We start from the raw sequence: 12,920 nt of genomic DNA on the forward strand, positions 1-12,920 counted from the left end.
TCAACTGCTAGGCGCATGCTTTTTTTTTTTTTTTTTTAATTTATGGTTTGAAATAAATGTAACAAATATTTTCCAACATCCAACATAATTATCTATCCCCTTAGAAACTATGCGTTTATGGTGGGGATGGCGGGTTCGCAAGCATATATCTTTGAAAATATTCAACTACTTAATCTAAATGTAAATGTAACTTAATCTTAATGTAAATCATTTATATTATTTCATATTTCATCATCTTTTCTCTCAAATGCAAAGGGTATCCTATCTATTATCATATTCTTGAGGGACTATAAGAGGCTTAATTAACATTTTCTCTAAGACATGAAGGTGGACAAAGGCAAGTGTTTAACTCCAAAGTCTCCAGACTTCTGTACATCTTGTGGTTTTTAATGATAAGCTGTAAGCTTTTGCAACTAGGGGAAATAAATGCGTAGTTTAAGAAGTTCTGTGCTCCATTTATACATTAGTTTTATTTGACAGATTGTTATACTACTACATATACACACAGACAAATTTTTATACTACAACAGTACTATTTCATTACACAAATAGCCTGTTTATGTTAAATTATATTAATACAAGTAGTTCTGATTTGAATAGTTTACTTTTTAACTTTATCTGACTTTACTTTGTCTCATCCTCACCTTTCAAAGGTTATCTCTGAAACAGGGCTGCAATTTAAATACTTAGTTTCTATTTTTAACAATATCTTTTGTGCAGAGAATAGATAACTAAGAAAACATTTTGTTAATATTGTCAAAGGGAGCCATATCATGTTTTCAGATTTGCTGCTCCTCTTTGTGAAACAGAACATGGATTTAATGTGATAAAATGAGCATACCTTGGGCCATATTTAGGATTACAGTTATGATAAAACTACATAATATGGTTACAATCAATTCTTTCTGTCAACAGTAATTTAGTAATTCAATGTGTGTATAAGTCATATTATTGTTCAAAAGCACTTGTTAGTTGTTTGCTGTATTAAAGTAATTATTATAATGTTAATTAATAATTGAAAAAATGCATATTTAAATATTTTGCTTAGAAAATGCATATTTTGCAATAATCTATGCTGAGCGACATTCAAATTTATCATTTGAATGTATGTTAGCCTGAATGCCAATTTTTAACAACAGAATTTAAAGTATGACAGACTTTCATAGTAACTTCCATTAAGTTATATAACTTATAGCCTTCCTCGAAAATAAGGCTATATAAAAGTAAAGAAGATTCTCAAATGGGTTGCTATTAGTTGCACAGTTAAAAAAAAAAAGAACTCTTCTGCTTTATAGTTACTATAGCTGGTAGCTATGTAAAATCTTACACGAATTTACTTCATTTCCCAGGGTTTTTTTTAAGATATGCGATTTTTTTTACGTAAGCTAAACTATTGCTTTGAATTTATGTATCGCCACTCTCTAATGATTAGCACTCATCACTTGAATCCATTACCCAGTGTAATTCATTACCTCCTAGACTTTTATATAATGTAGATTATAGATAGATTAGCAGAGTATAAGCATGCATGTAAGTAGTTTTATAGTATTCTTTTTTTGTTTATTCTCTTAATATTCGTTATATTGGGTTCAGATTATCAGTCTCTATGGCTTGGAAGCAGAAAATCAAGTGCTGAGGTGCCTGCTTACCGAGGCGGCTAAGACTTCGTGGGAGAACGATCGTCCAGGGCCCGCCTCCAGTGTACACGCGACCCTCCTAGCGCAGTACCTATCCTGCCTGCTCAACCACCCGGCCCGGTCTACTGTCGTCTGCCGTATTATTGACAATCCGGCTAAGTCGGTGCAGAAGGTAAATTTTTAGTGCAGTAAATTAATAGGCACTTCATATCAATACCACAATCACTATCATCTTCATTATTACAACTTAGTCTTAATTCAAATAGCCAATCTTCAAAAGAACTCAACAGATTGGAGTTTTTTTTTACCGTTTTTTCCAATATAAAAGGAAATTATGTTAAAGAAATTATGAGGTTGAGCAAATAATTATCATCATCAATCACCCATTAACGTCCCACTGCTGGGCATGTGAGTTACAGTTTTAGGGCATAGATCCAACACCGTGCTCCATTGCGGATTGGTGGGCTTAGCGACTATTGGTTGTGGTGGGTTCTAATAATAATTACTATCGTAATAAGTTAGTTCTAATGACCAGGACATATGGCTATATGAAATCTGAGGCGCAGGGGTAGATTTTAATAATTTTCTAACTCCTGTCTGCTAACTTCTTAGCAGAATCCTAACTAATAATATAAATGTGAAAGTGTTTGTTTGTCCCTACTAGTTAACAACACAACGCCTACACTACAAGAACTACAATATAAAACTACAAATACAATAAATTAACTTGATATTTGGCATAAAGTTGGTTCAAAAGACGAAAAGTAACAGGATTTGTAAAAAATCTTGATCCCCAGTCAATAATGCTAACAACTAGTTAGACTGATAGACTTCGATCTTGGAAATTTATGATTTCTGAATTTTCTCTGGTCTGGTAGGAGGCTTCTGCCGTGGCTAGTTACCATACTACTGATAAAGACGAGCCGCTATGCGTCCCGGCATGATGTCGCGTAGAAAACAATTGGGGTCATGGGTTTCATATAACTGGCAATTTTAAGATTGCAGTCCAGAGCTAATTCTTACTGGAATAAAAAAAAAATGTTTTTGTGCTTAATATTAGATTCTGGTACCCTTGCAGAGCCTGTGCAGAGAACACACACTTGTATGACTCTTACTTAGTATGTTCAGTGAAAGAAAAAGTACACAAAGATGATGATGACAAAGCAGATGCAATAATTTGCAATAAAATTGAAACCAATTATTATTTATTGCACATGTTTTGTTTGTCAGTGAATTATTAATAACATGAGTTTTAACATATATTTTCTATTTTATATAGCTACAACAAGGAAAAACTAACTTTTTGGTAAATTCATGTTTATAAAATAGCTTCTTAAAAATAAAATATTCCAGCCCTGATTGGCAAATTGGTTGCATAATCTCAACTTGCTAGTTATGTTTCGCAAATTACTGTAGTAACTACATCAGAATTATTACAGAAATTAGAATCAATTTCGATAAATGCGAAATAACCCTTGTTGTAACCCAGACTAGCAATTCCATTGATTTTATTTCTTTCGTTCCATCATTTTGTACACTTAAAGTATAATTTGCAGCTGTACATTCACATGGCGTGCTTATAAAAAATTCCATCGGACCTTTCTCTTTAATTTGTACAATTATAATTTTCCAATTGCTGAAGTTTTCTACAACCGTTGTTTAGAAAATAAAGGGTTGCATGGTATACATTGTTGATAATCTTTATCCTCAAACATGTTTTTTCTTTTCAAACATTTTATATCTTAATTTCTTACTGTTTTTACTGGAAGGTGTTTATTTAATCTTTTTTCAGGCCTTAAAACCCACCAACACATTACTTAGCCGAATTGCAAGATTGCTGAAGTTTACAACAGCCCAAGATGTCGCCTTCTCATTAGTTCTGAGAAAGAACTCACCGAAGCCTGAAATAGTGTCCTTTGCTAAGCAACATCTCAAGAAACGATTTTTGGACTTTGTACAGTGTTACCTTGATGCAGGTATAACTAAAGTTAACGTGGGTTCTGTGAATCTTATTAAATTTATCATTTGCAGAGTAAATTAGTTTGTATGATTTTTTGTGAAATGTTTGTTTTTTTTTCATCCAGAACGTGGACATCAAGTTGAGCGTGCGGGTCTACAGGAATGCAGCCCTGAAGTGTTGCAAACTCTATTAACAAGTCTCGCGTACGAGAACTTTCGGCTGGCAGCCGTTACAAAGGATTTGTTTCTTAAAAAATTACGAGTTGACTTTCCCCGCGAGGTTGTGCCCATTGTGCTTGCTCCGCTACTGTACCCGGACGACACAACTACACCGCTCGAGGAGATGACTACATCTGACGACATGGCAGCCGCCATGATGGACAACTCTTTGGGAGAAATCATCCGGGAGATCGGCTACTCCTTTACGACTTCCGTGGACGATTGCAAAAATAATATGATCAACTTTGGAGTGCGGGAGCCGACCGCTATCGATATCGCCCGGATAATCTCCATGATGGTTAGGTTTCATGCCACTTTGCAAGAGGGTCCCCTAATACAAACACCGGGAAACTTTTGGATGAATCACGAAGCTAAGAAAGACGGTATCACACATGGACATCCAGAGACGTGGAACGCTGAGGTTTTCGTACAAACGCTAAAGGAGTTAGCCTCCAATCTTAACTGGAAGGAAGTTATTCTTCAGCTTGATCACCCAGAATTTGTGGTGCCAGATAGACAAGGGTTGAGCTTGCTTTTCACCATACTGCGCTTGGGCCTCCAGAGTGCGGGCTACCCAACTAATATATTCCCAGTGGAATATCTCTGTCGACGATGGACCAACTTAGAAGGTCAAATGAGCTTACTGACAAATATACTCAAACATCCAGATATATTTAGTTTCGCAGACCATCCGTTCCATCCAGTCTCGATTGACCTTTTGAAATCGCCTCCCGAAACTGACAACAAAGAAGTATCGACATGGCGGTGCCTCTACCTGGTGGAACTTCTACTGTACGCGTCCGATCGAGGATATTACATGCAAGTTCACGAACTGTTTAAGTTCCCTTTGCAAAACTGCCCGGATATCTTACTGTTAGCATTACTGCAGATCAGTCCACCCATTACTGTATTCAGACAAGAGTTGCTGACCACATTAATTCCAATATTTCTTGGAAACCATCCAAACTCGGGTATAATATTACAGCACGCTTGGCATGCGCAGAATCCAAACATAAAGCCTATAATAATGCACGCGATGGCAGATTGGTACATACGCGGCGACTGCGACCAATCAAAACTTTCTAGAATATTGGACGTGGCGCAGGATTTAAAGGCTCTGTCTTTATTGTTAAACGTCCAGTCCTTCCCATTTGTAATAGATTTGGCATGCTTAGCATCGAGGCGGGAGTATCTCAAGCTCGACAAATGGCTCACAGACAAGATCCGAGACCACGGCGAAACCTTTGTATCGGCTATGGTGAAGTTCTTGCAGCGGCGTTGTCCGCCGATACTTGGCAAAGTGCCGGAGGAGCAGCTACCTAAAGCTGCACAGTTGCCGCCGGAAACGGTTGGAACGATGCTAACGTGCTTACAACTCTGCATACCGAACGTCCAGCAAGAACTTCAAGAGGCTATATACAATGTGATAGCTAGTTGCCAGACTTTGATATTGACCAAGACGAGGCCGACTATAACGGGAATTGCGCGTCCACATACAAGAGTGCTGGAAACTCCCTTCAATCCCGCGTTGGGAGTAGGAGGGCAATTGTTTACACCGCACGTTGATGCTATCGCGAGCTTGGCGCCAAACGTTGCAAATCTGACTTTAGGTGCACCGGCAAATACTGCTTTTGCAATGCCAGGAACTTTGGGACCACTAGTTGCTGCTCCCGGATCTCCTTCGCGACTGATCGGTGCCGGACCGAATAGCCCTTTCGCAATTATGCCGATGCCGCAACACGCAACCGTGGCGAATATGACAGCCCTGGCTAGGATGCCTCCTATGCCAGCTATGGACAAGCCGCGCTTAACGGAGCCCATACATTTCCCAGATATTATGCACAATGTGTCGAAAGAAATTGAAGATGAAGCAAATGGCTACTTTCAGAGAATTTACAACCATCCTCCTCATCCGACGCTTTCGATAGACGAAGTATTAGACATGCTAAAGAAGTTCCAAGACTCACCGAAGAGTAGGGAGAGAGAAGTGTTCTCTTGCATGCTACGAAACCTGTTCGAAGAGTATAGGTTCTTCCCACAATATCCAGACAAGGAACTCCACATCACCGCACAGTTGTTTGGTGGTATTATAGAGAAAGGTTTAGTTCCCAGCTATGTGTCTTTAGGGCTGGCTTTGAGATTCGTATTAGACGCTCTTCGTAAACCAGAGGGCTCTAAAATGTACTACTTTGGTATAGCTGCTCTAGATAGATTCAAGTCACGTTTGAAAGATTATCACAAGTATTGCGAGCACGTTAGGGCCATACCACACTTTAACGAGTTTCCGCCACATCTTATAGAGTATATCGAGTATGGTCTTCAGAGTCAAGAACCACCCACCAAGCCCCAAGGAGCCGTCCTGCCCGCGAGCCTTGCTGCCATGTTGAACCAGGCCTCCGTGGTAACTGTGTCTGCACCCTACAGGTAAGTTGTTGTATTTTTGCCTTTGTTATCTGACAGTTAAACCTAAAGTTTTCTATACTCGCGATAATTTAACAGGTCATAAATTTTTCGATACGGCCTCAATTGCCGGTAATAAGTTGATGCGAAAGTTCAGGTAAAATTGTGAATAAATTATTAGAAGACATTTCCACTTATATCAATGTGTGCAAAGTTCATTGTTTTGTCCCTGTGGCACGTTTTCAAATGCATCGCTTTCTGTCTCGCTCGCACAGGTCCGCATCTGTCCGCGTGCGAGACAAGTAGCATTTCACATGTGATTTTTTTATGTGATCAATGTTTATTTCTCCACCTTGAGTATTGGTTGGATTATTTGACAGCTTTAAAATCAGACCTGTTATATACTCGCGGATAGCCAGCTTTGTGTCTCATACTATTAAAATTGTGAATGTAGTGAGATGTTATTACCTACCTGCACTGTTTCGTAAAACGGTTTTACCTAAACGGTTGATTTTCTTTGGACACTTGTTAGGTTGAATTTATGGACCAGAATCCTACAGCTTGAGATGATAAGGAATATTCTTAATGAAATAAAAATAAAATTGAAGAAGGACATATATTAAGTTAAAAGTTCCATAAACAGTAGTATGATGGTATAGTCTCCAGGGGTAATAAAATCTCACTAACGTTAACCAAAAAATTTTCTTAAAATTACTCTTGACGTTAAACTGCATGGCTTTGTTAAATACTATAACGAAGCATGATTGTCTTATTTGTTTTAAGTGTACAATTCAGTTCTAGTAATGTGGTAGTGAGACTAACAATACCTAACCCGCCCTTGCCGAGATGCTCTGAACAATTGGGGTGTACGGTACAATTCGTTACTTTATTTTGGTCGGAACATCCCGACAAGGATAGGTTGTCAGAAGAGCCACATAACAAGAGTTGGGTTGATGATTAATCACATTACATTTTGATTTGCCTTTTAAAGGAAGTTCCCTATGAAAAAGAAATTGGCTAAATGCAGTCTGAATACTGAAAAATCATATAAACATTTAATCTTCACTAAGATTTTGTTTAAGTCAAAGAAACCGTTGCTTTATATTGGCGATGTCTTTAATAAATATAATTGACTGACTTTTCAGTGTTTGGCTATATACGTCTGTTCGTCTGCTTGTACGTATTATCTTTATGTTGGACAGCCTGAAAAACATCTGCTACGTATTTCAGGTTTAAATAGATTACAATAAACTCTTTGTTTTTTTTAATCTACCGTCACGATTAGTGTTAGGGAGCAAAGGCGGTCTTATCGCTTAAAGTAATGTTAGCGCGCGCGCGTGTTTAATTTTTCTTGTTCTTTCTAGCCAAAAGCTGTTATATGTTACATTTTCGAGACAATATTTTGCTGTAAAAAGCTTTTTCGATTGCTCCAACGTTCGAGTTAATAAAAAATTGGAGTTTTGTTCATCAAAAGGTTTACTCCTTTGAATATTTTTTTGAGCTAGCGTTGAAATCGTCGATGCTACTTCCGCGAAGCGTGGCTCCTATTTGCAAGGAAGAGATTTTCACTAAATTTGAATAACTTACTATAACATTTTTAAAGACCTTCCTTATGACCAGTTGGTAATAAAAATACCGTACCCGTTAACTTGAGAAATGATAATACATACAAACATTCGGAAATATATTGATGTTTAGTATTGGTCTTCTTATGAATTTTTTTATTTAACTTTTGTGGAACTTCCACTTGAGTTATTTTACTTTATGATTTTTTAATGTTACGACCACTGTTAAAGCAAGTTGATTTATGTTTATTATTCTGTGTTAGCTAGCGCTTTAAGTGATACGCACAGACATATATTACGCACATGTTTACCTTCTTTACCACTACTGCAGTCACCCGCCCAAAAAATTGTGTTATACTGTAGATTACTTGCTTCAGCAACGTGTCAACTAAGAGAGACGGGGAGAGACGGGACGGTTCGCATCGCAAAAGCCAGCATGTGTTTCTGCGTTGCTACTCGGCCCGCAGCTAGTGGTAACAATTAGGTATTTCCTTACAGGACAGTGGTTTGCGCACCGAATCCCATCTCAGTAATTTCTAAGATTGCAAACTGTGCTGGGGGCATAGGCAGCCGGCCCTCAATTGCTAATGCCACAAACATTGATACACTGCTCACTGCTACAGACATAGATGAGAAAATCGTGGCCCCACCAGAAGCAATTCAAGACAAAACTGCCTTTATTTTCAATAATCTCAGTCAGTTGAATTTACCAACCAAATGTGAAGAATTGAAGGAAATTATCACAGAGGAATACCACAAGTGGTTGTCACAGTACCTGGTTATGAAAAGGGCCTCGATAGAACTCAATTTCCATGCACTGTACTCCAATTTTCTCGACGTTCTTAAAATACGTGAAATAAATAAAATGGTAACAAAAGAGACGTATCGCAATATCAGGGTTCTCCTGCGATCTGACAAAGGCATAGCTAACTTCTCTGACCGATCTTTGTTGAAAAACCTCGGACATTGGTTAGGCATGCTCACATTAGCTCGCAGTCAGCCCATTCTTTACATTGACCTCGACCTCAAAGCACTTCTACTCGAAGCTTATCACAAAGGCCAGCAGGAGCTACTTTACGTTGTGCCGTTTATTGCGAAGGTGTTGGAATCTTGCGCCAAGAGCATCGTATTTAAACCGCCAAACCCGTGGACTATGGCCCTTATGAACGTATTAGCCGAATTGCACCAAGAACCCGATCTGAAACTTAATTTAAAGTTCGAGATAGAAGTGCTTTGTAAAAATTTGAGCTTAGATATTACCGATTTGAAACCGTCTCTATATTTAAAAGACCCGGATAAATTAAGAACGATCGAGTTTCAACTTTCACAACCTAAACCAAAAGAAATAACGAATATAATGCCAGTTCATCAGACTATAATAGCACCCCAGCAATTGCAAATGATGCCGCCTCCGCCGCCCATGATACCGGTAGAGGATATGTCTGTCGTGGCGCCGACGCCAACGGCTGGGCTCGTCTCCGGCGACCCGAGTCTGATTGGCGTCTTGGGCCTGCCTGAACCACGGTTCAACTACCTCGACGTAAACGTCTCTTCGACCTCCGCCTTCGGCCACAAGATCATCTTCAACCCCCACATAATCCTGTTCCAAAACTATCCACACTTGAAACAGTTCGTGAAACCGGCTATCGAGAGATCAATACAAGAGTGGATACACCCTGTCGTGGATAGATCGATCAAGTACGCGCTGACCACGTGCGAGCAAATAATACGGAAGGATTTCGCGTTCGACCCCGATGAAACGCGAATGCGGACTTGTGCACACCATATGATGAGAAACCTGACAGCCGGCATGGCCATGATCACTTGCCGCGAGCAAATCCTCAGCACCATCAGCGCCAACTTGAAAGCTGCATTTATAACTGCTTTGATACCGACCACTCCCCAACAGGTAACTGTTTGAAATAAACTTACAAAGCACTAAACATAACAAGCGCCCAAAACGCACATACTGTATGTTGCATTCTGGGTGCTAATATAACTAACGTATTCGTGTTGCCCATCAAGCCATACTAACTCTATTAATCCCATATTTGACAGCTTATTTTGTGGTGTCTTCAAACTGTGTTTGCATTGCGCCACTGGGCGCTTATTATGTTCCAACATATTGTATAAACTTGTACATTTTCTGACGTTTAATTTAGTTGAACACATTACAGAAGGACATTATAGAGAGCGCCGCAGCGGTTCTCGCGACGGAAAACATGGAGCTCGCTTGCGCTTTTATTCAGAAGACTGCCGTCGAAAAAGCCTTACCCGAGCTCGATAAGAGGCTTATGAACGATTACGAAGTGAGGAAAATTGCTAGACAGGAAAGTCGACGTTACTACGACCCGATGGTACTTACTTACCAAACAGAAAGGATACCAGAGCGCGTTAGGCTACGCGTCGGCGGTCCGTCTGACATGCAGATTATTGTTTACGAGGAGTTTGCATGCAACATCCCAGGTTTTATGCCAGTGCGCGATGCTGGCATGTTTATTCCTAAACCTACTCAGGAGCAAATCCCGCAGATGACGTTCGCGCCGGGCGTGGCTCAGACACAGGTAAGTAATACGAATAAGGCTTGTATTACATTCGGTATGCAATAGTATTGCACACGGGGTTAGTTATTGGAGATGGACATCGATTAACAGCTTTTTTTTTTATTGTTCAAAATAAAAAGATTATTTCTTAGAAATCCATTTAGTGATTTTCAAACGTTTAAATAAAAGTGCAATTAAGAATTTTTCTAAAATCAACTATCGAACTTGTTAAAATGCTTTAAAATGTTATTGACGAATAAAACAAATAATTAATTTAATTATTAAGATAAAAAATATCGAGAACCACACACACCAAATTTTTGGGTATCAATTATAGAGAAATCAGTGTTTATAAAAAAAAAAATACACAAAAAGAATGACGATTTGATTTACACGCACGCTCTAATGTTGGAGCGGCTATAATATCATTCAGAGCGTAATAAACAGCAAAAGAGATTTATAAAATGTACATGCCGTTAAAGTCCCTTAAATTCTTGTCAACAATAATATGATAACTTTCAATTACCTATCGATGCATGAATATTTCGAATGTATTTATTGAAATCAATTATCAACTGTTAAAATATAATATATAATGGCGTGCTTAGGTATGCAATGTCGGGCATGTACATAAAGAAAAACTTCTTGATTCTTGCATTTTTCATATTCCAATTTCCTTAAATTTTATTGAAAAGGCAAGAAAGCTGTTCTCTCCAAAACAAGCTTTAAACCATGTTTTGATCGGTTTTTTTTAATACTTATTATATTTATCTAGTATTATACAATTAAAAAAATATTATTATAAACGTACAAGATATGAAGTTACTGGGTGTTCCTGAATATTTCTTATAATTTAATTCTAAAACTTATAACCACGCGATAAATATTTTCTTAGTTATTGATATATAAAACACTAAAAAAAGACACTAAAGCAATTCTCATATCTTGATGATTATAAAATAATTACGCATGTTATAAATCATAATCATAGTTATGACCAAAAATGGATTCAGTTGAATAATTCTTTAGGCGTGTTTTGAAGAGAGCGGCCTTAAAGCAGTGGTTATCTTTGCGCTGTCAATGTTTAGGTGCTTTTTCTCCTATCTCCGTAAATTCGGAAATGTTTTTTTTTTATTTGAAGGCCCTTTAGCTGATCTTAATGATCTGATGAAGATTTAAGTGAACCCTAAACATATGATTTCTTTGAAATCCATTATCCAAGTATGTATAAGATATGCAAGCTCGCAATCTCAGGCATTGTCGAGTGTATAAAATCAAAGTAAATTAACCTAATGGCATTAGTTTTACAGTCGCATATGTTTTATTAACTCTAATTTTAACCTTCAGCCAAATGTGCTGGCCATAGAAAAGAGGGTAGTTTGAAAGAAAAAATAATTCTATGTATGACGTTTCAGTTTTTCGATTTAGTACACTTATCTCACGAAGCTACGCATGCTATACTTGTAGTAACCAATATCTTACACACTTTTGTGTATCACGACAGCGTCCGTGTCTCGGACGATATTGATCCCGCTGTTTCACTCACATTTACAGAATTTGGCTACACACAAGTAAAGAGCACGTTGCTTGAGATGATGGTACTAAATGGTACGAAATCGATAACGATTAACATGCATACAAACTTTAAAGGTACTTAGCCTCTTTTCACGAAACGTAGAAATAACCTTAGTCGGATGCCTAATGTTTTCGGCGATTCGAATAGTTTCACCGTTTCACAAACTCTCGTGTAATGACTAACGACGTTAGGCGCCATCTAAATTTACGACACCGATTTCTCGGATCGTTATGTTTACGGGGACTCGTAAACAGGCACTTGGCAGATGAAAAAAATATAAATTGTTTTTTTTTAGTAACCTTAAATCCATTGACAAATGATAAATTTTTTTAATAATGCAAGCACAAAATGCCACATCTCGTGGCAAGAACCATAGACAAGTTAGGTTATATGAGTTGCCTAGTGAAAATAGATTGGTGATAGGTAAATGCCTAAGAATTTTCTTTGATTAGGCATTACTTAGACATTGGTTTGTCCGTCGTTAGTGAAAACAGGCTTAAGAGTACTATAGGTGGGCATAATGGCTTTAAATAAAGCTGACTTTTTTCTATCAACATATTTTAAGAAGTCACTTTTCAACTGCTTATCTGCTTATTAGCTTTTTATCAGAATGCACGCTGTAAAAGAGACGTAGTATATTTCTCATATGTGTATATATATATATGTATTAATGCATGTGTGTTAATAATTATGTATGTATATTTCTTTTTAACTATCAACAATATAACAAGTAATACAAATAATAATAAATTAATAAACTTTTGTTTTAAAAGATAAAATTTTACAAATATGTAAATACAAGAGCGTTATGGAAGAAGACACAATTTGACGGCCTTATCGCTAAAGATGTCGCCGAAATATGTTCCCCAATTTAAGACGTGATCCGCCCGTGGGTATTAGATACGGGGGCGTACAGACTAAGCTCCAACTTACCAAGGCTCACATTACAGTTGAGCTATCCCTTAGGATGGCCAGTCCATCCGAAACAATAATAAAAACTAAATAATAAGAACTAAGATTC

At 37.8% G+C, this 12,920-nt stretch overlaps 1 protein-coding gene across 7 annotated transcripts in view; it reads left to right on the forward strand.

Moving 5' to 3' along the window:
- The window catches only part of LOC120636068 (CCR4-NOT transcription complex subunit 1), a 45,088-nt gene that overhangs the window by 3,548 nt on the left and 28,620 nt on the right, over nucleotides 1-12,920 (forward strand). For 4 of the 7 annotated variants that reach the window (XM_039907347.1, XM_039907343.1, XM_039907345.1 and 1 more), the window contains exons 2-6: nucleotides 1,594-1,809; nucleotides 3,430-3,613; nucleotides 3,722-6,239; nucleotides 8,279-9,689; nucleotides 9,943-10,344. In XM_039907347.1, coding sequence (XP_039763281.1) covers nucleotides 1,594-1,809; nucleotides 3,430-3,613; nucleotides 3,722-6,239; nucleotides 8,279-9,689; nucleotides 9,943-10,344 — 4,731 coding nt within the window. The remainder of the gene's footprint in view (nucleotides 1-1,593; nucleotides 1,810-3,429; nucleotides 3,614-3,721; nucleotides 6,240-8,278; nucleotides 9,690-9,942; nucleotides 10,345-12,920) is intronic. The other 3 variants (XM_039907349.1, XM_039907344.1, XM_039907350.1) reach the window with 1 other exon arrangement.

The sequence above is a fragment of the Pararge aegeria genome, chromosome Z (assembly GCF_905163445.1).
Source record: "Pararge aegeria chromosome Z, ilParAegt1.1, whole genome shotgun sequence".
Lineage (NCBI taxonomy): Eukaryota > Metazoa > Arthropoda > Insecta > Lepidoptera > Nymphalidae > Pararge > Pararge aegeria.